This window comes from Rattus norvegicus, chromosome 20, assembly GCF_021556685.1.
Source record: "Rattus norvegicus strain SHRSP/BbbUtx chromosome 20, alternate assembly SHRSP_T2T, whole genome shotgun sequence".
Taxonomy (NCBI): domain Eukaryota; kingdom Metazoa; phylum Chordata; class Mammalia; order Rodentia; family Muridae; genus Rattus; species Rattus norvegicus.
Window position 1 is genome coordinate 48515536 of NC_141553.1, and position 27784 is coordinate 48543319.

Below are 27784 nucleotides of genomic sequence, written 5' to 3' on the forward strand. Positions count from 1 at the left end.
CAGCTGGCTCCCAGTGGAGCTTTATTTTGGAAAAACAGGCGGTAGTCTGCAGGCTACAGTTGGCTGACTCTGACCTTGGGCATTAAAGCACCAGAAAACACACACACACACACACCACACACACACACCACACACATACACACATGTACACACACATACACACACACCACACACATACATACACACACACCACATACACATACATACACACACACCACACACATACATACACACACCACATACACATACACACACACACCACACACACACATACACAGCACATACACCATACATACACATACACACACCACACATACACCAAACACACATACCACACACACACCATAAACATATACACACACACCACACACACATACCACATACACACCATAAACACATACACATACATCACACACACATATACACACATACCACGCACACCACACACACCACACATTCATATACACACACACACCACACACATATACACACACCATACACACATACACACACATAACACACATACACACACATCCCACACACACCATACACACATACACACACCACACACACAACACATTCATATACACACACCACACAAACACACACACCACACACATATATACACACCATACACACATACACACACATAACACATACACACACACACACAAACCACAGGCACACACACATATCAAACACACACACACACACACACACACGCACACATGTACATGCATGCACTGGACTATGATTAATCATCTTGGGAACACAGCTAACATTTCTCACAGCATTGCTCTAAGAAGACCAAAGCTGGGAACTCTTGCCATGAGTTTTGTAACTAGTCTGGATGTGCTGGCTAGACACAAGCTGGTCATCAGAGAGGAGGGAGCCTCAAATGGGAAAACGCCTCTCTAAGACATTGGCTGTGGGCAAATCCATTGAGCGTTTTCCTAACTAGTGATTGTCAGGTCTAAAGCAGGCCCCCAAGACGGCAGTACTGCTGACAATGTCCTAATGGCAGTCTGGGCTCAGCTCAGGATGGACTCTGCCTGGGCCAACAGGAGGGTTGGTACCCAAGCTCGGCGTTCCTCGGGAATCTTATAAGGCACATTTCAGTTTGTCCAATATCTGCCTCCTACAGCGGACTAGCTGGCAATGAGGCACCCAGTTCCTGATTAACTCAAGCCTGTAACAGATCAAAGTTCCCATGCCAGCTTCTAGACTGTTCTGGCTCTAACTGCCCCCTACCCCCACCCCTGGGGCTGCTATCTCCTTAAAAACCTGGCAAGGGGGGCTGGGGATTTAGCTCAGTGGTAGAACGCTTACCTAGGAAGCGCAAGGCCCTGGGTTTGGTCCCCAGCTCCGAAAAAAAGAACCAAAAAAAAAAAAAAAAACCTGGCAAGGCCACCAGTTTGCCATTCTCTCTGCGCCCCTCACAATCAGAGAGTGCACTGATGGCTCAATCCCCAATAAACCTTTCTTTCTACCCATGGAGGGGTCTAGTTCAGTAGTTTCACTGCAGCCTTGCTTACAGTGAGGGCTGGTGGGTTCTCTAAGAAAGCAGGCTGAGCAAGGCACGAGGAACCAGCCAGAGAGCAGCACGCTTCCCTGGCCTCTGCCTCCAGGTTCCTGCTGTGTTGAATTTCTGCCTTGGCTTCCCTCAGCGGACTGTGATATGGAACTGTGAGTCAAATAAACTCTTTCCTCTCCTCGGTGCTTTTAGTCATGGCGTTTCCTGACAGCAATAGTGGGACCATTATAACTAGGACATGGAGCTACATAAAATACTATCAAAAGGAGGAGGAAGAGAAAGTGGTGGACGAGGAGGGGGAGGGGGAGGAGGAGGGGAAAGAGGAGAGGCAAAAGCGACACACCATTTTCCAAAAAGCCAGAGGAATGAGATCAGGCTGGGTCCAGTGAGGTTAAAGAACGTGGGTTACAGACAAAAAGCCCAGTTCTGTAAATGATGCTGGCATGAAAACAAATCTTCAAGCTCAGCACTCTATCAAGTGAACTTCTCCCCCAGCACAGGCACGGGGCGGGGCCAGGGGAGTGGCAGCCTGTAGTGGGGGTGCTGCACTCCGGTCTCAGACTTAGGGCTTGACAGCTCTCCCAGGCATGTCTGTCCAACCTTGGGTACATTTCTATCTTCTTCAGCCCATGTGCTCCTAACTTTTCTTTAAAATCTAGAGGGGGAGAAACCCAAAAGGTAAAATCCCTCTGGCTTCCTCTCATCAGAAGGTCTGTTTATTCTCCTGGGAAGGAGGCTCTTCCTAACAGGAAGATGGCTTGTTACATTGTATAATATTACTCTAGAATCTAGAATCAAGCATTGGCAGAAGAAACAAACAGCTTTGTGCCATATGTGGCTGCACACACCTAAGTAAGACATTCTGGAGGTGGGGGCGGGAGTATCAGGAGTTCGAGATTATCCACGGCTATTCCGCTACTTTGAGGCCAGCCTGTGCTACATAAGATCTTGTCTCAAAAAAACAAATGAGGAACTTTGTAGCAAATGCTAAGCCTTTCCTCTAACCCGGCGTCTTTATATCAGAGTGCTTTGTGTACCAAGGAGAAGAGCTCCATCTCTTTGGCTGAGTCCCTCAGCTTTTGCACGTCGTACGGGATGTGGAAATGTGAGAGTAGAGGCTTCAGTTGAGGTTTCAGACCATCCCTGTCTGTCATGTGCTGAGGCAAGACAAACGCAGCATCTGTTCTCCCTGGCCCTGAAAAATATCCAAAATCAAGAGCCAGACGAGTGAGGGCGAGCCCGAGAGAAGCAGATAGCCTTGGAGAGAGTTGGAAGCACGCCCTCTGCTGGTGGAGAACGTTTTGTTCTGCCTGACCCTGTGCTAGGCAAGTCTGCCCCCTTACCTGCTTGGTTTCTTGCTACCCAGCTTCCAGCCCCCACGAGCTTTCCTGGGAAGCTGCAAGTGGTCCCAGTGATCTCACAGCCCACAAGAGAAACCCACTAGAGCCCCTGGGATACTCTGTATATAATGGGAATGTCACTCAAGGGCACTCAGCAGAAACCTGATCAGGCTTCTAGGTTCTCCAGAACACAAGATAAGGGCAGAGAGACTGAAATTGATCCCGACGGCTAAGTCCTCTGGCAGCTGTGTAACACAAAACCTGAGCCAAGTCTCGGAAGTCATTTCATCTGAAAGGATTAGTATGGCGATGAGTAAACTGAGGCCTAAGGAGGTGACACGCGGGACCATAGGAGGCGTGACAGAAACAGGTGTGGAAACCAACGAGTCCATTTGCCTCTTAACCTGCTAGTTATAAAGATGAAGACAAAAACATCGAAGGTCATGACTATTGTCTTCCATCAGAAAATATTAATATCAAATTACAGCTGATTACAAAAGTATAATAACTTTTGGCATCTAGGAAGAGAGTGGTGCAAAACAGGCTAGTTAGTCTCTGTCAACTCAACACAAGCTAGAGTTATCTGAAATGAGGGAACCTCAATTGAGAAAAAAATGCCTCCATGAGATCCAGCTGTGAAACAACCTCTTATTTAGTGATTAACGGGGGAGGGTGTGGCTCATTGTGGGTGGTGCTGTCCCTGGGCTGGTGGTTCTCGGTTCTGAAAGAAAGCAGGCTGAGCAAGCCAGGGGAAGCAAGCCAGTAAGCAGCACCCCTCCATGGCTTCTGCATCAGCTCCTGCTTCTAGGATCCTGCCCTGTGTGAGTTCCTGTTCTGACTTCCTTCCCATTCTGAGCAATATGGGAGCCTTAGCCAAACAAACCCTCTCCTCCCAACTTGCTGCTATTATTATTATTATTATTATTATTATTATTATTATTATTATTATTATTTTCGGAGCTGGGGACCGAACCCAGGGCCTTGCGCTTGCTAGTCAAACGCTCTACCACTGAGCTAAATCCCCAACCCCATCTCAACTTGCTTTTCGGTCAGGGTGTTTTGTTGCAGAAATAGAAACCCTGGCTAAGTCACAGTCCACGCACAAAATCACAGCCCTCCCTTCACCCTGGTAAAGGCCAGTTCCTTACCTGAAACACTGCGACCCAGAGGACCAGGAGATACAGCGTTAAGGTTGGTGTCACAGACTTTCCCATTTTCCTCACTAAATCCCGGGACTTGCCTATCAGCCAGACTCAGCGCTTTGGAGATGGGCAAATACTGGAGGGCCTAGAGAGACGTAGCCAAGAGGGCACAGGTCAGCCCAGATTCTACAGATGCTCCAGCCTTTGGCTGTGATAGAGAAGGAGGGAGACAGGGCTAAAACTTCAGAAACCTTCCCAATGAGAGAGTCCGGAGCTGGGAGACCCAACCGCGACCAACGAAGAAGCACTTCCGCTTCCAGCCGGTCCCATGGTGGTGGCAGACTTGAGTGGAAAAGGCACGGGATGGATGAGATGCTGGGGGGTGGGGGGGGGGTGAAGAAAAAGACTCAGGTCTGAGTGGAAGACCCAGATGTAGGAGTGCATGGATATGCTATCATGTGACTGAGGAGAAAGAAGTACAGACCACAGTGTCTGACTGGCTCTGCAGGGGGAATGGAGTCGGGTGATCCCTGGGTTTCTTTGGGAGATCCTCTAACCTGACTTAGGGCATTGCCGTCGTAACTCTTCTCGCTCCGTACTGTCCCCTGACCCCTCTTTGGCAGTGCTGGGGACTGAACTCCTTCCTGGCCTTGTTCAAGCTATGGCACACATTCTATCCCTGAGCTACTAACGCTACCTTAACTGTTTACTTTACTACTTGTCATTATTTTCCAACACAAGTTCACACTGCGTGCAAGGCTAATCTTTTTTTTTTTAAGATTTATTTATTTATATATGTGAGTACACTGTCACTGTCTTCAGACACACCAGAAGAGGACATCAGATCTCATTACAGATGGTTGTGAGCCACCATGTGGTCGCTGGGATTTGAACTCAGGACCTCTGGTAGAGCAGTCAGTGCTCTTAACCTCTGAGCCATCTCTCCAGCCCGCAAGGCTAATCTTGAACTCACTGTGGAGCTCAGCTTGGCCTCAGAATCAAGAATCTCTGGACACAGCCGCTGGGATTAGATAACACTGCCATGTCCAGCCCAGCTCCTCTGTCTTACCCCATCACGTTGCAATAGAAATTTACTCACGCCCCACCTTCCAACCAGCACAGGACCTTGTAACTTTTTAGAAGAAAGAAAAAAAGAAAAAAGAAAACAAACAAAAAAACACAAACAAACAAACAAAAAAACCAACTGGAGCAAGAACTAAATGGCTACACAGCAGAATGAGAGGTTTTTCTGAAAGAGCCCAATTGACAGCGCATTGGCTGGAAAATGTTTCCCCATGTGGGGGCTCTGTGCTTCCCCTTCCCCTCCCCCAGAGGGTGTGCACTGCCACACTAAGGTTCCCTACCTGCAGGTAGTGGTGAACAGTCCCGAGGGCCTGCAGGTGGCACACTAACCACCTGGTGTAAATCGCCAGGTCCTCCGGAGTCACGAGGTCTGGAGGGTTGTTCTTTCCCACAAGGAAGTTTTCTCTAGCAACCGACAGTCTTTGTGCTCTCTGAACCGAGTCATTGAACTCCTGCATGATGTAGTCAACTTGTTTCTGTTGAAGAGAGATACAGACACACTGTGTCCAGTTGGCAAGACTTGTTCTCTGCAATGCTGTCTCCAGGGTCGAAAAAGGGACTTTTTTGCAAACCCTCCACCCCAAGCTCTTCTGCAGTTTGGATTCATTTGAGTGAGGAAGTGTCTTACTCTGCCAACTCTGAGGGACAGCAATTTAACAGTGCAGGAGGGTGTTTGGTACAAGGAGTCCACCTCTGACCTTCCTACCTTGACCAAGTCTATAAGAAAAAAAAAATGCACGTCTTCTATGTAAAAAAATCATGTCAGGGTTCATGATTCAAACTTTTTTTGGCATTGTGGCACATGCCTTTAATCTAAGCACTTGAGAACCAAAGGCAAATGGAACTATGTGAGTTTGGGCCAGCCTGGGCTACATAGTGAGTTCCTGGACAGCCTGAGCTATGTACTGAACCCCTGTCTCAACAACAACAATAACAAAAGTAGGAATCTTTGTCTTCTGTTGCTTTATGGCAGAACACGTGAGGAGGGATGTCCACTGGTTCCTTCCCAATCTTTATTTGTGCTTTTTTTTTAAAGATTTATTTATTTATTTTGTATATGAGTACACTGTAGCTATCTTCAGACACACCAGAAGAGGGCATCGGATCCTATCACAGATGGTTGTGAGCCACCATGTGGTTGCTAGGATTTGAACTCAGGACCTCTGGAAGAGCAGTCGGTGCTCTTAACCGGTGAGCCATCTCTCCAGCCCCCCCCCTTTTTTTTTGCTTTTTTTTTTTTTTTAAAGAAAAAGAAAGGCAGACTGCCACATTCGGTGCCTCAAATGGACACCCTCCTACAAACGGACCTTGAGAGCTTGTCTGGAGGTTCCAACTGGGAAGCACAGTCACTTGTGTATGCTTAACCAAACACTGGCTGTCATTTAAGAAGGCCTTCAACCCAGCAAGTAGCTTCAGGGTATGCACGTGGAGCGGTGAGGAGGACATCAGGGCCACCTCGAGCAACAACGACAGGCTTATTGACTGCGTTGTTTTATTTAGAAAATTCACATGTAAAGCAGCTGGAGACAGTGGTTCAGTGGTTACACATGACAGCTGCACTTAGAAGACCTGAGCTAGGTTTCCAGGTCTCACAGCGGGCATCTCCTAACCGCCATCTGTTAACTCCAGTTTTAGGGCATCTTCTGCCCTCTACTGGCATCCCATGAACATTGCATCCACGTGGACACGTACACATACGAGCACGATTTAAAATGAAAATGAAAAGTCTTTTTAAAAATGACATATATGTCACATTATACGTATGCACATACATATACATCATCACTATATATGTGTGTACGTATGCACATTCACAGGTAACCTCCCACAGGTTCCGCCTCCCGGCTCCCTACCTTGTAGAGAGGGTAGAGCTCCTCCATGGTCTCACTGGTTTGGCAGCGCCTCTTCCACCTCAGAATGTGCAAATGTTTACTCTGGCCCAGCTGCAGGATTCTCTCTGTGTAATACTTTACCAACAACAGAAGTAAGCCCTTACCATAGTATAATATACCACATACCACAGGCGGGAGGCCGAGTGAGCCTTAGGAACATTAACAATAGGTAAATCAAGCCGGTTGCTTTGAAAACACCTTTTCCCCTACGGGGACACCATCACATGGGGTCTGGATTAAGACACTTCGGATGTAAAGCAAGAAGACTGCGCAGATGCATCTAGTTCTCTGCAATCTGCTGCTGAATTAGCTCCTTCACCAGTTACTGGACTGTCGGCGGAGAGTTAGGAGATCAGAGGGTTAAAATCGAGCTGAAATTTTGGATTAAAGAACTGAAATTTTGGGTGGGAAAAATGCTCGATCAGTAAAACGCTTTACGGAAAAACCACAGAAACCTGGGTTTCATCTCCGGAACCTATGTTAAGAAGAAAAGAAGAGGAGAGGAGAGGAGAGCAGAGGAGAGGAGAGGAGAGGGGAGGGGAGGGGAGGGGAGGGGAGGGGAGGGGAGAGGAGAGGAGAGGAAAGGAAAGGAAAGGCAAAAGCCAAGCCAGCTGTGGTGGCACTCAGAACACCAGGGAGGCAGAGACAGGAAGGTCTCTAGGGATCCCTGGCCACTGGGCCTTCCCTGCTTGGTGAATTCCAGGTGAAAAATCCTGTCTCCAAAGAATAAAGTCAACAGCACCCGAGGAGTGACACATGAGGTTTTCCTCTAAGAAACACAAGCACACACATGTACCTGTGCATCCATGTGCACACATGTATACCTAAAGCATGTGAGTCATTACAGGTAAGATGAATGGCCCAGAGAGGTGGCCCTTTGGGTAAGGGACGTTCTCGTGCAGTTGTGATGACCCCAGTTTGATCCCTGGGACCCTCGTGAAGATGGAAAGCAGGAAGTAACCCCATCAATACTGTCCTCCAACCTCCACATGTACATCATGGAATGTTCCAGTACTCATACACAGAGTAATAAAACCATGCACAGTCAGAGAGTAATAATATAACCATGCACACACAGAGTAATAATATAACCATGCACACGCAGAGTAATAAAACCATGCACACACACAGTAATAAAACCATGCACACTCAGAGTAATAATAAAACCATGCACACCCAGAGAGTAATAATTAAGAAGTAAAAATAATAAAAGATAGTTTATAAAATCAGACTAAAAGTCCTTGCTTACAATTAAAATAAAAGCAATAGCACATTCTTATAATCCTAGCACTCCAAAGGCTGAAGCAGGAGAATTATGAGTGTGAGGGAAGTCATGCAGATGTCTTTTTTATCCGGTGATAAAAACCGATGCTGTCTGTGAAGCAATGAGTCCTGTCGCGTTCTTTCATCACAAGTAGAAAATTGGACAGAATACTTGAGGCAACTGTTTTCTGACCCTGAACAACACAGTGCCAGGGTCCTGGGAGAAGAGAACCACAGTGCCATGGTTCCCACGAGCCGAGAACCTCATTCATGCACTGACGTCCTTCACAGGACCGAGAGGAAACCGTGAGCAGAGAAGGGACCTCTGAGTTAAGGAGGGAAGACTTGAATTGTGAGGGGCAGAGTGGGGGAGTTTGTACGCTGCAGCTCAGGAGAGGAGGAAGTCAGTCAGAGGAAGGCTCTGGAGCCAGTCAGAGAAAGGCTCTGGAAACCTGCTTAGATCCCCACAGGTCGGTTGTTGAGTAAAGGAGGCAGCAGGTAAGGCTGCAGGAGGTTGTGGGTGGGACCTAAGCCCAACAACTGGAGGGTTCTTACAGGGATGCATGATGTGCAAGTTCCAGCCATCAGTGTGAAGCTTCCCCTGGATACCCGAGACATCCGGTGTCAACAGCAGGGCTTTGGTAATGAGGAGAAACTATGCCTAGAGTGAAATTATCCCGAAAGACGCTGAAGGCAAACTTTGAAAGGAGAAAGTGGATCTGTAACTTAAAAGCCTAACACTTGACAGGAAATACCACATCTACGGCATCCATTGTGAAGATTTGATTAATTTCGGCATTCATTTATAAGTGATTAGACATTCAAAGGAACAAGGAAAAGATCTGTGGACAGAAAAGAAGTTAGTGTCAAGAAGATAAGAGCTGACCGAGGTAACAAAATGAGCAAGCAAAGTCTTTAAAGGTCCTTGATGGCGCGCTCAGCACAGCCGAAGACTGAGAGTGAAATGTGTACACAGCAAAAAGAGAGTCTGGGAGTCTAAAAATAAACACAGGTTTGAAACAAACACTGAACGGCCCAGATTAGAAGCACGCCAGACTTCGCATGAGAAAAGTTGGGAAACTTAAGCTGGGACTCGTGATGGTGGCACATGCATTTAATCTCAGCACAGAGGAGACAGAGGCAGGGGATCCTTGAGTTCGAGGCCAGCCTGGTCTACAGAGCGAGTTCTAGGACAGCCAGGGCTACACAGAGAAACCCTGTCTTGAAAAACAAAACCAAACCAACAAGAACGAGAGCAACAAAATCTGGTAGCCTTGAAGAGAGCGCAATAGGAACTTCAAAGGGAGCAGATCTTGGTCTTCCTGAGGCGATATGAATGCTGTAATGATATTAATGTGAAGAGGACACAGGCAGAACAGGAGGTCTCGGTGCCGGGGACTGAACTCAGGGCTGAGTACAAGCTAAGCACGAAGTCTATCGCTGAGCTACGCTCCCAGAACCCAGGAAACTCTGAAGTAGCAATGCTTAAAAGTTTTCAAAAAAATTAGGAAACACTCTCATGTTGATTGTCCATGGTCATGAAACACACGAGGTCAGGGCAGCAAGAGGGAAGAAAAAGAAGTTTTATTAAACGAAAAGGGGGAAAGCGAACAGCAGAAGGCATTTCCTGAGAAGCAAAGGGAACAAAAGATAATGTTATTCTTACTGCCACGAAGGGCCAGACAAAGAAAGAGAAAAAAGAAAAAGAAGAACATGAGAATTAAAGGGAAAGTGAGAAAAGAAGAGATGGGGGAAGACGGCTATGAAGAGAAGGAAGAAAGCCAGGAGACCAGACAAAATATGACCCTAGATGTTGCTCGGTGGAACTTTCCGGCTTCCTAGAAGTCTGGCAGCCAACAGCCTAGATCCAGAAAGGCTTCCATAGTGGAAACCCAACTGCAGACCACCCACCAAGGGAAAGGTTCTTTAGAGGCCTAGAGTCAAGATCCAAGAAAAGCAGTGTTTTTTATTGAGAAACTGAAAACTGTCCAAGACAGCAGAGAGAGAGCCCGGCAGCCCAGGTATTGCTGCTGTCCAGGATGTGAATACTCACATAGTAGTCTAGGTATGGCTACCACAGCAACAGCCAAACTGAAGATCTCTCCCTGCTATCCAGTGGGGTGCCTGTGTGCTCTCTCACCTAAGCAGGGCTGACTCTGCTCTCCCTTTGCAGATTTGGAAAGACATGTTGGAACAAGGGTAGAGAAGGACACTCACCACCTCCCAGTCTAAGAAGTTACTTACATTTCCTGCCAGGGTTGACGGGAGCTGGGGTTTCACTAAGAACGGTCTTTCATTGCTCAGTGGACAGTTATAATAGTACACAGGTCAGAGAGAGATGCTCAGCCTGCAAAGGTGAGTGCCACCAACCCAAACACAAGGGGTCGGTTCACAGGACTGGTTTCTGTTGACACAGCGGAAATGAGAAATCTGGCCCTGGGACCAAGGCAAATAGAGAAACTGGGAGAAGTTAGAGGTTTCTTTCTGGTGAGATAATTAGTTTAGCAAAACAACCACCTTTCCAGAATCTTCTATAACCCCTGAAAAGAGACAAGGAGTTCCAGAATACTGAGAGAAGCAGACGTTTTCAGAACTGACTGCTCATTTGAGGGCCATACTTTAAAATCCTTTAAGCCTCTTTCGATGTTTGGGTTTTAAGTCTTAGCCTTTAATAGCTGAGCTATCCTTATGCCCCTCCCCCCAATTGTTTAGAGTCTTTTAAACAGTTTTTTGTTTTGTTTTGTTTTGTTTTAAATTTTTTATGTGTGTGAGTGAGTGTTTTGTCTGAATGAATGTATGTCTTTGCACCGTGGGCATGCAGCGCCTAAAGGCCAGAAGAGGGCAGCAGATCCCCAGGAACTGGAGTTACCAACAGTCATGCGCTACCCTGTGGTTGCTGGGAATTGAACCTAGGTCCCCTGTAAAAGCAGTAAAGGGTTCTTAACCACTGAGCCATTTCTCTAGCCCCTAAAATGATTCAAATCTTCAAGACATTGAGAAATTGTACTGAAAAGGCCTTCTTTACAAGTCAGAAATCAAACCGCGGGAAAGCTAACTCAGACATCCGGACAGGCCTCCAATTCTGAGCACATGACTTGGACAACTTAGAAGGGAGTGAGAAGATGACTCGAGCTAAAGGGTCGGGCTGGTGACGGCCACGCCATCTCCTGGAGTACTTGGTGCTCCCCTCCCCTTGCTGCTGTCTGTTCTGAACGACACAAGCAATGATGAGAAACACTGATGTCCTTGTTTGAAGGCCTGGACCCTAATCCAGCATTTATATGTATCAGCATCGTTACTGCTTTGATTTGGCCCTTAAGGATCTCCCACAAATACTGGGTTTTGAAAACTCAGTCCCCAGACCAGCAATGTTCAGAGGTGAGCGTTTGGCAACTGAATGGATCAATGGGGCTTTGACCTCCTCGATGGATTAATCCATATATGGGATTCACAAATTAGCGGCTTGGCAGGGAGGGCCTTTGTTCTAAAAAGTGAGCTCTCTGCTTCCCGGCAATCCAGAGGTGAACAGCTTTCTTCTGCCCTGTCTTGTCTTCCGGCCATGGTATTCTCACTCTCTACAGGCTCAGAAACAATGCAGCCAGGTGTGAACAAAAAGGAAATTGTATCTTATGCTGAATCTTCCAGGTGGCGGTCTAACTGACTGGAACCTCAATGACTGTGGAGAACCGGAATGTTGCAAAGCCTAGTTACAATTTGTCTCGAGTTATCTTTAGCTTCTACTATAGCCATTCCTTGCCCACCTCTGCTTCTGACCTTACACCTTTGTGACTGTTGGGTAAATCCTTTGGAATGTGCAAACAGATAACTAGCTTCCACCAATCATAGACTAAGAACGCCATAAGATAGCAACCGAGACCTGTAGCTGAGCTCCCCACTTACTATAGCCTGCCTACTTGAGACTTCCACCAGTTTGTTTGTTTGTTTGTTTTCTATATATGGGTATACTGTTACTGTCTTCAGACACACCAGGAGAGGTCATTGGATTCCATTTCAGATGGTTGTGAGTCACCATGTGGTTGCTGGGAATTGAACTGAGCAGTCAGTGCTCTTAACCACTGAGCCATCTCTCCAACCCCGTGACTTTTCTTTGATGTGTTACTGTGAGAACTTTATGATATCATTACCACGTTGGAACATGGAACTTGAGATAACCTGAATTTGTGCTCCTGGGCCATGGTCACACACATCTGTCTCCACAATAAATCACACCTTAATCCCTTTCAGGTGAATGTTGTGTTTTGCACAAGTGACCCTGATAGCAAGCCAAGAGACACCTTTCCTAATTTGGAAATAAACAAACAAACAGATAGATAAATAAATAAATAAATAAATAAATAAATAAATAAATAAATAAATAAATTCACAGTCCAAAAAGTTAAGTCTAACTCCAAGCAAGAGAAAAGCAAAGAAAATCTCACTGTATATCATAATGAAACACCTAAAAATTATTAAAAGCTTAAAACAGCCAAAGAACAGGAAATACATTGTGTTCAGAGATAGAATTCATTCAAGTCAAAAGAGAATAGAGTAGCATCTTTAAAATAGTGAGTGATAAAAGTTATCAGTCCAGAATTCTGTAACTAAGCAAAAAAAATAGCTTTATAAAATGTAAGAAAAATAAATTTTTATAAAATAACAAACACCATGAGAATGTGTCCCTGGCAGGCATGAACTACAAGTGACATTAAAGAAAGCTCTCCAGATGAGATGGCAATGAATATATTAAGGAAGTCCAGAGTGTTCTAGAACTTTCCCAGCCTTATCACTGTTGAGAGCTGAGACACCATAGTTCTTAGTTGCAGGATGTTCTGTACATTGTGGAGTTCAACATCATCCTTAGCCTCTGGCGACCAAACATGAGATGCTGCCAGTTGTAAATGTCCACTGCCCCCAAGAACATCTCCAGACACAAATATCTATTATCCCTACCCTTCCTCTCCCTCCATTGCCAACCCTGTCATACAAGAATGAATGAGAAGGACCAGGAAAGCGGAAGGAAGGGAGGAAGGCGGGCAGGCAGGGAAGGAAGCAGGAAGGGAGGAAGACAATTATAGGGAGAGAGAATTCTGAATGAACAGCATTTTAACTCGCAAATAGAATCTTGGCATCTTTTGTGATTAACTCGAACTACTTACTAAAGAGCTAATCTTTATGCCCGAGGGGAACAACTCAGAACAGAACTACCTTAAATGATTTAATAGAAGTGAAGAATAAAACATTTAAAAAATTTTAAGTAGCACATGATTCTGCAAAGTCGAGAAGCTATATAAAAGTTCAGGGGTGTTTCACTGTCCTGCCACCTAAACCTAGTGGTTCTTCTCTTATTCGATCGCTATTATCAAGCGTGCATACATAGTTTTAATTAATATTACATGGCAGAACATGTAATTAATATTACATGTTATGCAAAAGCATAAACATTTGATGGCAGGACAATAGTCTATCAAATAGCAGTCTACACTGGTTTGCTTTTCCCTTGTCAGTAATAAGGCTGGCTAGTTTTCTCCCTCCCTCCCTCCCTCCCTCCCTCCCTCCCTCCCTCCCTCCCTCCCTCCCTCCCTTCCTCGCTCCCTTCCTCCCTCCTTGGTCTCCATCCCTCACTCTTACAATGTCGATACAAAACTCTTTTCGTACTTTGAATTATTTTCTTAAGCGAGGCTTTCAGAAATAAACGTTTCTCCGGCCTTGAGTGGGTCTTTCTCCTTGCAGGGTAAAACACCCGCACAGGCAGTATTTAGGCGACCCGCCCCGCCGCCGCCCCTGCCACACATCCCCAACCTCCTATCCCAGCAAGTTTAAGCTGAACCTAGCTGTGAGAAGGAAATGATCTCTGATGAAAACAAAACAAAACAAAACAAAACAAAACAAAACAAAACAAAACAAAACAAAAACATTTACACTAAGTCTGCAAATTGCCCGTCTCTAGAACGCCTGCCCACAGGGTCTACCGAAAAGCCAGCTTGCTGATACATTTCCAATATACTCCATGCTTGCTTTCAGATCGTGAGATGACCGTACCTGCAGCAGAAGCAGGGGAAGATTTTCCGGTGTGTACTCTCTCCTTAGGCAGCTCTCTAGCTCCCTCTTGAGGACATCTGCCTGAATGACAAGGGGCTTGGACTCGGCCACCTAAACCAATGAAAGAGTTTCAAACATCCTCAGTGTCCCAAATTTCAAATGCCAAAAAATCCGATTTATCTAAGGATACAATGGTTTGCATTTGCTTAGCAGTGAGCAGGATGTGCAGCTGTTTTGTTCAAAAGTATCAGCTTTTTAGGGGGGAGGGGGAGGCTTTTCTTGAGAATAGCTTCCTAGTTAGCGAAATCAAACGCGTGTTCTTTCCTGAAGCCCCCCACGCTCCTCCTCACCTGGAGGGTCCTCTTCAGAGCCTCTTCCCGTTCACGTCTAAAGTGGGCGACATCCTTTGGTATTTGAACGGAGCTGCGGGAAGATTTGTGCAACAGAAGCTGTGTTATGGAATGCTGTGATAGGCAGGTAGCGGTGACCAGCCTGATGGCTCTGTGACCCTTTCCAACCTTTCCAGAATGAGTGTGTCACCCACTGGCTGTGTATAAAGGCCACACTCTTCTATCTTGGTCAGAACCTTTTCTGATACACCCGATCTCTGCTCATCCTTCTCTCCGGGCATGCACGCACGCGCGCGCGCACACACACACACACACACACACACACAACTTGTATTTCTTTCACAGGGGAAATCTTGTGTCTGACAGACAGTGTGATTATCAAACCTCGCTGTGTCTTTTCAGTTGGCACAGAAAACTGGCCCTTCCAAAACCAAATGTTTTTCTTTTTATGTTCTCGGTGGGTTGTTGGAGGGTGGGAAGGACATACAAATGTCACGTGGGGAATGCTTTAGAACATGTTTAGCCATACTTGCTGCCTCAGGAGCACGACTGGACCCTGGGAATCACGTAGCAGCAGAGGAGGAAAAGCTGCTCAAGTCCAGAGAAGGGAGTCCTTTCCTTAGCCTGACAATAACCTGGAAGGGCCCTCGGTATGGGGTGGACCTCTGGGACGGAGACCAGCCCTCCCTGCATGGAGCTCAATAGGCAATAGTGAGGCTTGGCAGCACTAGGAATGTCAGAGGCCAGCAGCCCAGAGTCCACACTGGGAAGGTGGGATTTTGCAGCCACTGGCAAAGGAGCCACTGTGACATGTCTAAGCTACATTTGAGGGAGCCGGAGGAACTTAGCAGCAAGCTTAGTTTGATATGGTTCACATGGCCGCAAGTGTTCTCAGACAATGTTGTGAAGTGCACTGTCTGTGCGCGCCCTTGTTGGAGAGAAGTCCTGTCAACTGCTAGGAGACTGTAGCTCAGTGGTTAGAGCACTTGTCTTGCCTGGGCAAGATTCAGTTTCCAGTGCCAAGGGAAGGGAATAGAAGGGACGAAGGGGAATTGGGTGTTCTCACTTTGACGACACAAATAATAGGACGGAAATGACACAGAGAAGATCAGCAGGGTCACTGGACAAGGGTGGCCCAAGCCTGTTAGGACTTGTTAGTCCCTAGGGCCACAGAACCCTAAACACCCACCTGGACACTTGGTGTCAGGTTTTTTTATATTTTTGGTTGTGAGTCTAGTCTTTAATGGCTGAGCCTTCTCTCCAGCCCTGGTGTCAGGTTTTTTAAGCTGGAGATAATCTTACCTCTTTTCTTAGTCCTTACCTCTTACCTCTTTTCTTTTCTCTTACCTCTTTTCTTACCTTGTTTCTTACCTCTTTTCCTAGTCCTTGATGAAGGGGGGGGGAGGAGGGAGGGAGGGAGGAGGAAGAGGAGGGAGGAGGAGAAGGAAGAGGAGGAAGAAGAAGAAAATATGTTGAGATGAAAATAAGCCACCAATCACAGATACGTTGTCTGCTTTCTGAATCTTCACGGAGCAGCAGAAGCAATGACGTACAAGGAAGCGGCTCAGCTACTGAGAGGAAGTCACAGAAGGAGGTTTCCCTTGCATTCGTGTCTCCTATCCTTGACATGCCGGAGCCTGAGTAATCACGGGCTTGGCCGCCCAATCGAGTCTCAAGCTGTGTCATTCCTCTCAGCTAACCTCAAAGTGCCTGTGGATGATGGGAGGGAGGCCGCAGGGGGAAAGCAGCCAGTCCACAGGAGAGGCTCTCATTTCAGCAAAGGTTGTTTGTGTAACACTTAGGCCACAGGCATCGCAAACACATAACTATTGCAAGGTCCAGGGCTCAGGGTAGTAAATGAGAAAAGAATGTCAGTCTTTAAAACAATTAAAGAAAATAATTGAAAAAAGAAAGAAAGAAGAAAGAAAAAAGAAAGAAAGAAAGAAGGAAGGAAGGAAGGAAGGAAGGAAGGAAGAAAAGATGGGTAGAGTAGAACAGGGCACCCGCCATGCAGCTGTGAAGGTCTAAACTGATGCCCAGACAGACTTGGTGTGCCTGTCTGTACCCCGGTGCTCCTTATGGGAAGATGGGAATAACAGAGTTCAGGGGCAGTTAGCTGGGTCACACAGTAGCAGCTGAAAGGCCTGTCTCAGTGACGGGTGACACTCTAGGCTGTCCTCTGACCTCCAGCCTGAACTTACACGTGCTCACACACAGCACATGGAGATCACGAAGGAAGAGTAAGGACAAGAAGGGTAGTTTTCAGCTAGGTGATATGATTCTAACGTGATCCATCAGGAGTGGGTGTTTGCTTCCGTTTTCCTTGGAACTAGTACCACACCTAGAAAACAGCACCCTAAAGGCTTCTTCCAGATGGCTACTGTGGAGGGTGGCTTGGGCTCACAGAGAAGTATAGGTATCCAGGATCGTCCATCATCACCGTTCTCTCAAAGTCCCTTTAGAAACCTCCCTGTCACATGGCATCGCTAGGAGTCCTTGTCGATAGGAGTCCTTGTCTGTCGTAAAAGTTGCAGTGTCAACACTTATCTCTGGAACGCCATAGCTTTCAAAATGGCGTGCACTGTTGAGTGAGCTGCTTTGGTCTCATTTGCATATAAAGGACCGAGAGCAAAGGTGGCCTGCCTGGTCCGTCTCATTCCTCATCCTTGATCTACCTCAGAAATCAGGGCTCAGAAACTATGGACTGCCTGTTCTTAAAGAACCGGATTTGCAATGAAGCCAAATGCATGAACGTATGGTCTCTTTTCCTGATCTCCTCATGATACCTCCAGTCATCCACGCCACGCTTCCTCAAACCAGCAGGCTTCTCATGTTAACAGACACGGCTGTGAAGGCCTGGGCTGGAAAGACTTAGCGATCTGGTTCCTCTGCTCCTCTGAAGCAACTTGTTCAAGGGCCCCTGACAGAACAGTGTTCCACAGAATCCACTACCAAATACCTAGCATTCTGTCAGCTTTCGAGTGTCGTACCAAGTGTTATTAGGTAAAACGAAACTTTTCATTTATTTAGAAGCTTCTGAAACGTAGGAAGTAAACTGAATACTTTCCTACTTCGTCAGCTGAGATGCTGCTTCTTTCTATCCTGACTGTTCTAGAGGTGAAAGGCATGATGGGAAAGGGCACAAGTTCTATGGCGCACTACCTTAGTACTCAGATCTCATCTGATCTCAGCAGCTAAGCAAGACTGGGCCCCATTAGTACCCGCAAGGGGGGAAAGACGTTGGGAACTGTTGTTGGGTGTCAGGTATCTGAACTTGACTTGAAGCAAAAGCCCTGGGCAGAAGGGTGTTAGGGCGGGATCGGGAGAACCAACTCAACAGCGCCACCTTCAGACTGACTGTACCTGAAGACCCGGTTGGCTGTTCCTGGAAGGAGCCCCTGTTCTTCCAACCCAGTCTTCAGTTCGCTGAGCCTCGCCTCCAGCTCCTTCTCCAGCAGCAGAACCCTCTCTGTGGAGGAAGGCTTATACACGCTGTCCATGGTGTCTAAGATCTGTCTTTTGAATCCCTGGGAAGAGAAGATCTTGTAGTATTTTTTGTGGGGGTTGGGTGGGGTTCTGCCCCATTCTTTCCCGTTTAGCGCTTGACCAAGCCACGCAGAGATATGTCAGAATACATTAATAAGCTGTAAACCTAAACTGGGTAAGTTCTGAGACTATTACAACCTGGCTAGGCTATTTTTTTTAAGACCTTACATATTTAATACAGTGCGTTACCCCTGTACAAATGGAAAAAACTTAAGTTCAACATTTCTAGACCATATGGCTGTTAATTTCTGTACAGTGCCAACTCAACACAGTAAACGGGGATACTTTTTTTCCAAAGTTGACAGCACAGCTAAAGTTTCCAAAAATTCAAATTATATATCTGTATATATATATATATTTATATTTATATTTATATAAAAAGACCAATAAGAGCCGTGTGTTACACATCAACAGCAGCAACAGCTTTTCCAGGTTCTGCAGTCATCTGAACAAAACTGTAGAGACATCCAGCACACTCCATTAAAAAAAAAAAAAGTAAAGGGTTGGGGATTTAGCTCAGTGGTAGAGCGCTTGCCTAGCAAACACAAGGCCCTGGGTTCGATCCCCAGCTCCGAAAAAAAAAGAGAAAAAAAAAAAAGAAACAAAAATTAAAAAAAAAAAAAGTAAAAAAACAAAATCCCAGAAAACAGCACAGTTCTGTTACTCTTGTGGTACCTGGCACCATTTTTTTTTTAAATTAGCTTCTCAATCATCATCTGGAAAGAAAACATTCTGAGCAACATCATTAAAAACAGCTCTGATAAAGCACGGTCACTACTACGTATCATAAAGCAGGTACAAGCTATTTTACATCCACAGAGGTATGATACAGTACTGTCCTACATCTATAATACTAGAGGATACAATTTAAAAGGCATTATTTGAGACTTGATTCTACTTTTCCAGCAGAGGGTCCAAAGGATGGTGTGACACAGCTTTGTAAAGAAACATACTCTAGACAGGATTTCCTTTCACTAGTGGCACAGTTCTAAGGATTCATTCTCTCCATGAATGTCAGCTAAAACCGTTATTAAAAAAATGAAATATCCCTAGAACAAAACCGTATAACCACCGGATTCACATGAAGATGACCTAGTGGAGACAAGCTGGACCTCACCTTACCAACAAGCTATCAAATCTGTTATGTTTAAACAGTGAGACCTCCAAGGAAGGAGATGCCAAGTAGTGCTTCAAAGCTTCGGACCACAATCAAACACAGCATCCTTTTCAACAGAAGCAGAAGCTCATCTGAATATGCTCAAGGATGCTGACATCAACATTTAATCATCTGCTTGCTCATCCAGGAAGAAGGGGAGATCAGTTACTACTGTACTTTATTGTGTTCAACCAAATCACCATGTTACAAAAATAGCAAGCTGCCATAATAAAAAATAAGGCTCCTCTATCCAGCACCAGATAGCATCATTTTACTTTCAAGCCTAGAAATTGCACACTTGTATATAAACCAACCGAAGATGAGGATTGAGAGTTCATCTTGGTGGATTTTTCCTTTGATGAATATGAAGTGTCCTTCCTTATCTTTTTTGATGACTTTTAATTGAAAATTGATTTTATTTGATATTAGAATGGCTACTCCAGCTTGCTTCTTCTGACCATTTGCTTGGAAAGTTGTTTTCCAGCCTTTCACTCTGAGGTAGTGTCTGTCTTTGTCTCTGAGGTGTGTTTCCTGTAGGCAGCAGAATGCAGGGTCCTCATTGCGTATCCAGTTTGTTAATCTATGTCTTTTTATTGGGGAGTTGAGGCCATTGATGTTGAGAGATATTAAGGAATAGTGATTATTGCTTCCTGTTATATTCATATTTGGATGTGAGGTTATGTTTGTGTGCTTTTCTTCTCTTTGTTTTGTTGCCAAGACGATTAGTTTCTTGCTTCTTCTAGGGTATAGCTTGCCTCCTTATGTTGGGCTTTACCCTTTATTATCCTTTGTAGTGCTGGATTTGTAGAAAGATATTGTGTAAATTTGGTTTTGTCATGGAATATCTTGGTTTCTCCATCTATGTTAATTGAGAGTTTTGCAGGATACAGTAACCTGGGCTGGCATTTGTGTTCTCTTAGGGTCTGTATGACATCTGTCCAGGATCTTCTGGCCTTCATAGTTTCTGGCGAAAAGTCTGGTGTGATTCTGATAGATCTGCCTTTATATGTTACTTGACCTTTTTCCCTTACTGCTTTTAATATTCTTTCTTTATTTTGTGCGTTTGGTGTTTTGACAATTATGTGACGGGAGGTGTTTCTTTTCTGGTCCAATCTATTTGGAGTTCTGTAGGCTTCTTGTATGTCTATGGGTATCTCTTTTTTTAGGTTAGGGAAGTTTTCTTCTATGATTTTGTTGAAGATATTTACTGGTCCTTTGAGCTGGGAGTCTTCACTCTCTTCTATACCTATTATCCTTAGGTTTGATCTTCTCATTGAGTCCTGGATTTCCTGTATGTTTTGGACCAGTAGCTTTTTCCGCTTTACATTATCTTTGACAGTTGAGTCAATGATTTCTATGGAATCTTCTGCTCCCGAGATTCTCTCTTCCATCTCTTGTATTCTGTTGGTGAAGCTCGTATCTACAGCTCCTTGTCTCTTCTTTTGGTTTTCTATATCCAGGGTTGTTTCCATGTGTTCTTTCTTGATTGCTTCTATTTCCATTTTTAATTCCTTCAACTGTTTGATTGTGTTTTCCTGGAATTCTTTCAGGGATTTTTGGGTCTCCTCTCTATGGGTTTCTACTTGTTTATTTATGTTTTCCTGGAATTCTTTCAGGCATTTTTGCGATTCCTCTCTGTAGGCTTCTACTTGTTCTCTAAGGGAGTTCTCCACGTCTTTCTTGAAGTCCTCCAGCATCATGATCAAATATGATTTTGAAACTAGATCTTGCTTTTCTGGTGTGTTTGGATATTCCATGTTTATTTTGGTGGGAGAATTGGGCTCCGATGATGCCATGTAGTCTTGGTTTCTGTTGCTTGGGTTCCTGCGCTTGCCTCTCGCCATCAGATTATCTCTAGTGTTACTTTGTTCTGCTATTTCTGACAGTGGCTAGACTGTCCTATAAGCCTGTGTGTCAGGAGTGCTGTAGACCTGTTTTCCTGTTTTCTTTCAGCCAGTTATGGGGACAGAGTGTTCTGCTTTCGGGCGTGTAGTTTTTCCTCTCTACAGGTCTTCAGCTGTTCCTGTGGGCCTGTGTCTTGAGTTCACCAGGCAGGTCACTTGCAGCAGAAAAGTTGGTCTTACCTGTGGTCCCGAGGCTCAAGTTTGCTCGCAGGGTGCTGCCCAGGAGCTCTCTGCGGCAGCCTGTCTGCCTCTCTGAAGGTTTAGCTCTCCCTCCCACGGGATTTGGGTGCAGAGAACTGTTTATCCGGTCTGTTTCCTTCAGGTTCCGGCGGTGTCTCAGGCGCAGGGGTCCTGCCGCTCCTGGGCCCTCCCCTACGGGAACCCAGAGGCCTTATACAGTTGCCTCTTGGGCCAGGGATGTGGGCAGGGGTGGGCAGTGTTGGTGGTCTCCTCCGCTCTGCAGCCTCAGGAGTGCCCACCTGACCAGGCGGTGAGGTCTCTCTCCCACGGGGTTTGGGAGCAGAGAGCTGCTGCGGGTCGGGATCCATGGGTGTGGGACTTCCCCTGGCTAGGCTATTAATAACCACATACGTGCCCCACTACTTACCAACTGAGTCTTGTGCGTCCACATCCTGCCTCATGGCGACCTCATCTTCTACCTCATCTGTCCTTCTCCTCTTACCTGAGACCCCCTACCTGATACTAACTTCCACCTTCCTCTCTCCCAGTCACAAGCTTAGCCTTTTATCACCCAATCAGATTATTGGGGGGAACATTTTTTATAGCACATCGGTCAATACGATGCCCATGTCCAGACTGCAACCTGATCTTGGGGCCAGAACTCAGCCTCTGAATACTACAGGGATAATCTTTACACAGTGCACGATATCACTGTGGCAACAGAAGCCGCAGACCCATCTCAACAGCTCCCCGCCCCCACGTTTGCGATGAAAGGATCGACCAGAGAGGATGTAGTCTCTGAGATGTTTAGTGAACAGCAGGGAAAAGCGGAGTAGAGTCCCCGAGGGCCCGGCATCTTTGTCCAACTGGGCTGGTCGTCAAGAATGTCTGCTCCGGCTCTGACTGTGGGGTTGGTTAATGAGATGCTTGCTCCCTACCCCACTTCTGTGGTCTCTGCAGAGATGCGTGGGGATTGCACAGGAAGTGCCGTGAGTGACAGCAGCCGCTGACTCCTCACCCGGGTGCAGCTCAGACAGACAGAGGGTGTGTGCGGCCTGTCGCTCCCAGCCAGGGGTGTTTCTCCACAAGCATTTCTGAAGGCATGAGCCTCTTCTGGGTCTGGACTCTATCCCAGGAATGGAGAGTCTTAGCTTGACTGTGACCCTTGCACATTTCGGTTTAGAAGACTTTTTCTTCTTCCCTGCCTCTGATCGAGTTTTACTATTAAGGAGAAGTTGTTTATGATTCCCCATCCCTTCCTAATCTGCCAAATTCAATTCAATTGTTTGTAAAGCCTTATTGATAACATGTAAAAAATGCAAGGTGACAATGTGGTCCACAAGTCCTGGGACCCATGAATTGCAGGGGTTTGGTAATAGTTTCCGCTCTATACCTGTCCTGGACACAGGAGTGACGCCACTGAAAGCATTTAAACGTTTTCTCCTCCTGACATTTGTAGGTTTCTGCTTCCTTCACCCTTTCATTTCTTCCTCCCCGTCCCTGTCTATATCAGAAAGGATCTTAGTATGTAGCCCAGGCTGGCCTCAACCTCCCCATCCTACTTCAGCCTCCGCGGGTCTAGAACACAGGAGTATGTATGGCACTGTGCCAGTCTGTACTTTTGAATTCCTTTCATATATATTTTCCCAAACCAATCTGTTAGCATTTCAACAAATAATCTATGTGGCTGTTTTGTACAGAACCCTTCTTGGGGAGCTGACTTATTCTTTGTATAGATATTAAGACTGGAAGGAGTATCTATTTCAGATGAGATTTGGAACTGCCGAGCCATACATTGCCCACGTCTGGCACACCATTGGCGTCTAATAAAATGCACTGTTATGGTTCTCAGCAAATCAAATGTTCTTTTGGAAAAGATCAGTCCGGTTGGGCAAACAGGTCCGCAGCTGCGGTAGCGGCTGCATTCCAGCGACAGCCAAGAGCCGATCCCGCTCCCGGAGGACACGCGCTCCGCCTTCACTTCCTGCTTGGTTTCGGTACTTCACAGCTTTGAAACGAGGACATCTAATCCTGGGCTGTTTACCTCCCTCGTGGTGAACTACAGTATCCAGAAAACCGGCGGAAGGAGGGAGTCCTTCTGTCCGTGAAATGGAATTGGCTCAGAGGAAGCCAGAGCTGCGCGTGCATAGCTGTAAATAGACTTGGACAAACAGCCATCTATTTGTGGGAGGGCGGCGAGAACGGGTAACACGGATAAAGCACCTACTGTGTGTCGGGCAAGCAGCAGGACCTCACCGAGTTTCATGAAAGCGAGTTCGTTGAGTTCTTCGGTAGTGTTCCTACTACGCTGTGATTTGGAGCGGGGTGTGAATCCCCAGACCTCGCGTGCGGAGAGGTTGGTCCCCAGGAGGTGATAAGGACTCCGAGAGGGTGTTCTATTTGGAGGAAGTGGGCCCTTGACTGGCGGTCCTTGAAGGATATGTGCTAGGACCCCCAACTCCTCTGTTTCCCAGACGCCTTGAGGCAAGCAGTGCTCTACTGTGTGCTTCCGCCACCGTTCTCTGTCCCTGCAGCCCCAGAGCAACAGGGTCAGGAAACCGGGATCATGAACTTCTGAGACCCTGAGCCAAGAGACACTTCCTTCTCAGGAGTTGATTATCTCAGCCTCCCAACAGTGATGGTGGCTAAGACCCGTGTTGTTCAGGACTTCTGTATTCCCAGTTACTAGCAAGAGGGTCCTGTGGTCGTCTTAAAGGTTTTGTTAGGCTCTGAGATCCAACCCAGACTGGCTTCGTGACACAAATTTTTAAGTACTCTCTTCTCTGTATTCTAAAAACAAAAGTTATGACCCGTATTATTTCCTCATTAAATTTTTGGGACAATTCACTTGAAAACATGTGAACTTTAGGTTTTCTTTACAGGAGGGGTTTCACTTACAGATTTGGCTTGTTTATCTGTTTATTTTTACTTTATACATATGGGTGTTCTGCCCGCGTGCATGTCTGTGCACCATATGCATGCAGTGCCCACAGAGGACAGAAAAGTGCACCCAATCCCTGGTAGTGGAATTACAGACAGTTGTGAGCCATCATGTGGGTGCTGGGAATCAAACTCTGGTCCTCTGGAAGAGCACTCAGGAGTCTTGACCACCAAGTCATCTCCCAGCCCCCCCAGAATTAGTTTCTTTCTTTTTTCTTCTTTTTCTTTTTTCTTTTTCTTTTTTGGAGCTGGGGACCGAACCCAGGGCCTTGCGCTTGCTAGGCAAGCGCTCTACCACTGAGCTAAATCCCCAACCCCCAGAATTAGTTTCTTAAAGGCTACATATGAGGGCTCATAAGCTGACTGAGCAGGTAAAAGCACAATTCAAGTCCCATGGCCTGAATTCAATCCCCAGATGCAATGGTAGATGGAAAGAACCAACCCCGAAAGACGTCCTCTGACCTCTACACTACACATGTGCTGAGATACACACACACAGAGAAAGAGAGAGAGACTTCATATACATACACACATTCTCCACACACACACACAATAATAATATAGCATAAAAATGTTAAAATTGTTCATGTGACAAACTCTTAATGCCTACTTCAGTGTGGTTGGAGTCTTACAGCAGCACAATGATTTAGACTCATCCCTGTGCCTGCGTGTACTGACACATGATCCCTCTTGCTATGTAGTCCAGGTGGGACTTCCTGCCTCAGCCTCCCAGAGCCGAGATGGCAGTCACATGTTGGCACACTCAGTACCCTTTACTGCCTGAGTAGCAAGCATCACACTGCAAGCTGCACAGTGTCTCTCCTCTGCTCACTGCTGATGGTCGCCTGGGCTGTCCCGGCCTGGGGCTATCCTTATGAAAGCTGGCTTGAAGGTTCGGGTCTCTGTGTGCAAAGGTTTTCATTCCCCTGAAGCACATGTGCAGGAGGGGACTTTCTGGGTCAAATGTCAATGCCATCAGCACTTTGTGAGCAACTGTCAGATGTGTTCCCAAGTAGCAGCATGCGTGGATGTCCCTTCTGCAAAGGGAGAGGCTCCAGGTTCTCTGTGGCCTTGCCAAAGCTGGGTACGTTTTGCTTAAGCGACCACACTCTGGTGTGGAGTGACCTGATTTTCACTCGCATCTCCCAGTGGTCGCTGATGGTGAGCATCTTGTTATGAGTTCAATGATGACTCCCCAATCCCTTTCTCCTTCTTCTCCTCCTCCTCCTCCTCCTCCTCCTCCTCCTCCTCTTCCTCCTCCTCCTCTTCTTCCTCCTCCTTCTCTCCTTCTCCTCCTCCTCCTCCCCCTCCTCCTCTCCCTCCTGTTTCTTCTTCTTGTGAGCTGTGTTTAGAAATTCCACAATACAGGGTCTTGTATATTCCAGGCTGGTCTTTAAAATCAGCATTTAGCAGAGGCTGGCCTTGAACTCCTGATCTTCTTGCCTTCACTCTGCAAGTGCTATGCTTGTAAATGTGTGACCACACCTAGCCTGTCACTGTTTTTTATACAGTCTATATATGTGTCCTTTGTCACCTATAAGCCTTACAAATATTGCCTTCATCCCATGGGCCATTCTCTGTTCTCTTGACATTTTAAGGCTTCAACATTGAAATGTCTGTAGAGTGCATAAGGCTAGATACTTTTACATTGGCCCACATGGTTTCTCTATTTGCTCTTTTGTTTCCATCAGACTTGGGAATGTATCAGTTTCATTAATGTTTTTGAATGGCTGAAGGGAAGACTCAGAAGACAGGGAGAGAGGCTCAATGCTCAGCCATTGGAAACACGATCTCTCAACAACTGTACTGAGTGGCTGTGCATAAAGAAAATGGTTCTTTCAACAGCTCGGCATAGATGCAGGAGGAGCCTAGAGGGCCATACCGGGCATTGATAGATTCAGGGGTGGGGTAGGGGGGTAGGCACTGCCTTTAGTTGTATACTCCCTGGTGACCTCAGTGGAGAATCCCATTACAATGGTCATATGGGTAGCCCTGAATAAACTAAATGGGTCACAAAACAACCCAAAAGTCCCAGATCTGGGAAAGAGACCATAGGAAGATTAGGGGAGGGAAGGAGACAGGAGTGGGGTAAGGAGAGTGACCAGAATGTTTATGTGCATGTATGAAATTGCCAAAGAACTGATAAGCAAAGTTTGTAATAATAAAATGTAAAGTGTCTAGACATAAAAAAATTTAAGTTTAAAAACCAGAAATGTTGATTTAAAACCATTCATTGCCAGCGTTGGCCATGATGACAGGTAGATGTGTGGGGACCTTCCTTGGGGTGACAGGCATGTGAGATGATGGCCTTTTCTGTCGTGAAATATTGTGAACTTGCTGATGTTGGTAAGTAAGCGTTTGTATTTTTATGAGGTGGTCCTTTGAAAGCTTGGAGTTAATTACAAATTAGCCTTCAGAGTAAACTTCTCTGGTGTTGTTATTTGCTTGTTTGTTTTGTGAGACAGGGTTTCTCTGTGTAGCCCTGGCTGTCCAGGAACTCTCTCTGTGGACTAGGCTGGCCTTGAACTCATGCAGACCAGCCTGCCTCTATGTCTCCAGTGCGGAGCTTAAAAGCGTGAGCCACCAGTGCCCCGCACACTTCTCTGTTTTGTCTTCAAATATTTCTTGCCTCTACCAACAGAGCCAAGTTACAGAGCAACCACCTTCCCTGCCCAGCCACTCGGGGGCTCCTAGGGGTGTGTGGGTTTGTGTCCTGGCAGAGTCCCATACAGCAGTAAGGTGTCAGCCTATGTCATCATCTTTCTTTTATCGATTTAGGTTGTTTTTTGTTTTCTATCTTAGTCCGATTTCCCACTGGTTCTGACTTGTACATGACTTCCGATTTCCCCTTCGGTGCCACAGTCCTGCATTTGTTTTGCGTCTTTCTTTGTTATTTATCTATCGGTTGTGTTTGCGTTTGGCTGTGCGGATGAAGCAAGTTCTCTCCCACTGACCACCAAGCCACATGATATGACACTGGGAGGTGACCCATGTACCTTGTCTGCCTGCAGGGCTCTGCAGCTCCTACCATAGTTCCTCAAAGGTCTTAAGACGTGGGCTCAGTATTGCTAGGCTGAACCAGCACTTAGGAAGTTGCTCATAATGCTTTCTTAATCACTAATGTTTTCCCCTATTGGGAAGACTGTTGTTTTTCTGTCCACGTGCCACTTTGACATTAAAGTAATTAAAAGCTAACTATTTTGCGCACACTGGAAAGAAATCTAAAACGTCTACCATGAGCCATAGTACACTTATATTTAATACATCAGTGGCTGTCTTTGTTCTCTGTTTTGTTTAGAAAAGGTCTTCTGTATCCCCTGGCTGACCTGGACCTTGCTACATAAACCAGGCTTCAATTCACAGAGAGCCACCTACCTCCACTTCCCGAAATGCCAGGATTAAAAGCACACAGCAC

At 46.2% G+C, this 27784-nt stretch overlaps 1 protein-coding gene across 3 annotated transcripts in view; it reads right to left on the reverse strand.

The window, feature by feature from the left end:
• The window catches only part of Ccdc162 (coiled-coil domain containing 162), a 191167-nt gene that overhangs the window by 145377 nt on the left and 18006 nt on the right, over window positions 1-27784 (reverse strand). For all 3 annotated transcript variants that reach the window (XR_015645929.1, XM_087598712.1, XM_087598713.1), the window contains exons 2-8: window positions 18007-18170; window positions 14644-14716; window positions 14294-14404; window positions 6953-7066; window positions 5381-5575; window positions 4023-4161; window positions 2572-2729 (exon numbers count right to left, since the gene is read on the reverse strand). Coding sequence is in view for 2 of the 3 variants with exons in the window: in XM_087598712.1 (XP_087454838.1) it covers window positions 2572-2729; window positions 4023-4161; window positions 5381-5575; window positions 6953-7066; window positions 14294-14404; window positions 14644-14716; window positions 18007-18143 (927 nt within the window). In the remaining variant the exon portion in view is untranslated. The remainder of the gene's footprint in view (window positions 1-2571; window positions 2730-4022; window positions 4162-5380; window positions 5576-6952; window positions 7067-14293; window positions 14405-14643; window positions 14717-18006; window positions 18171-27784) is intronic.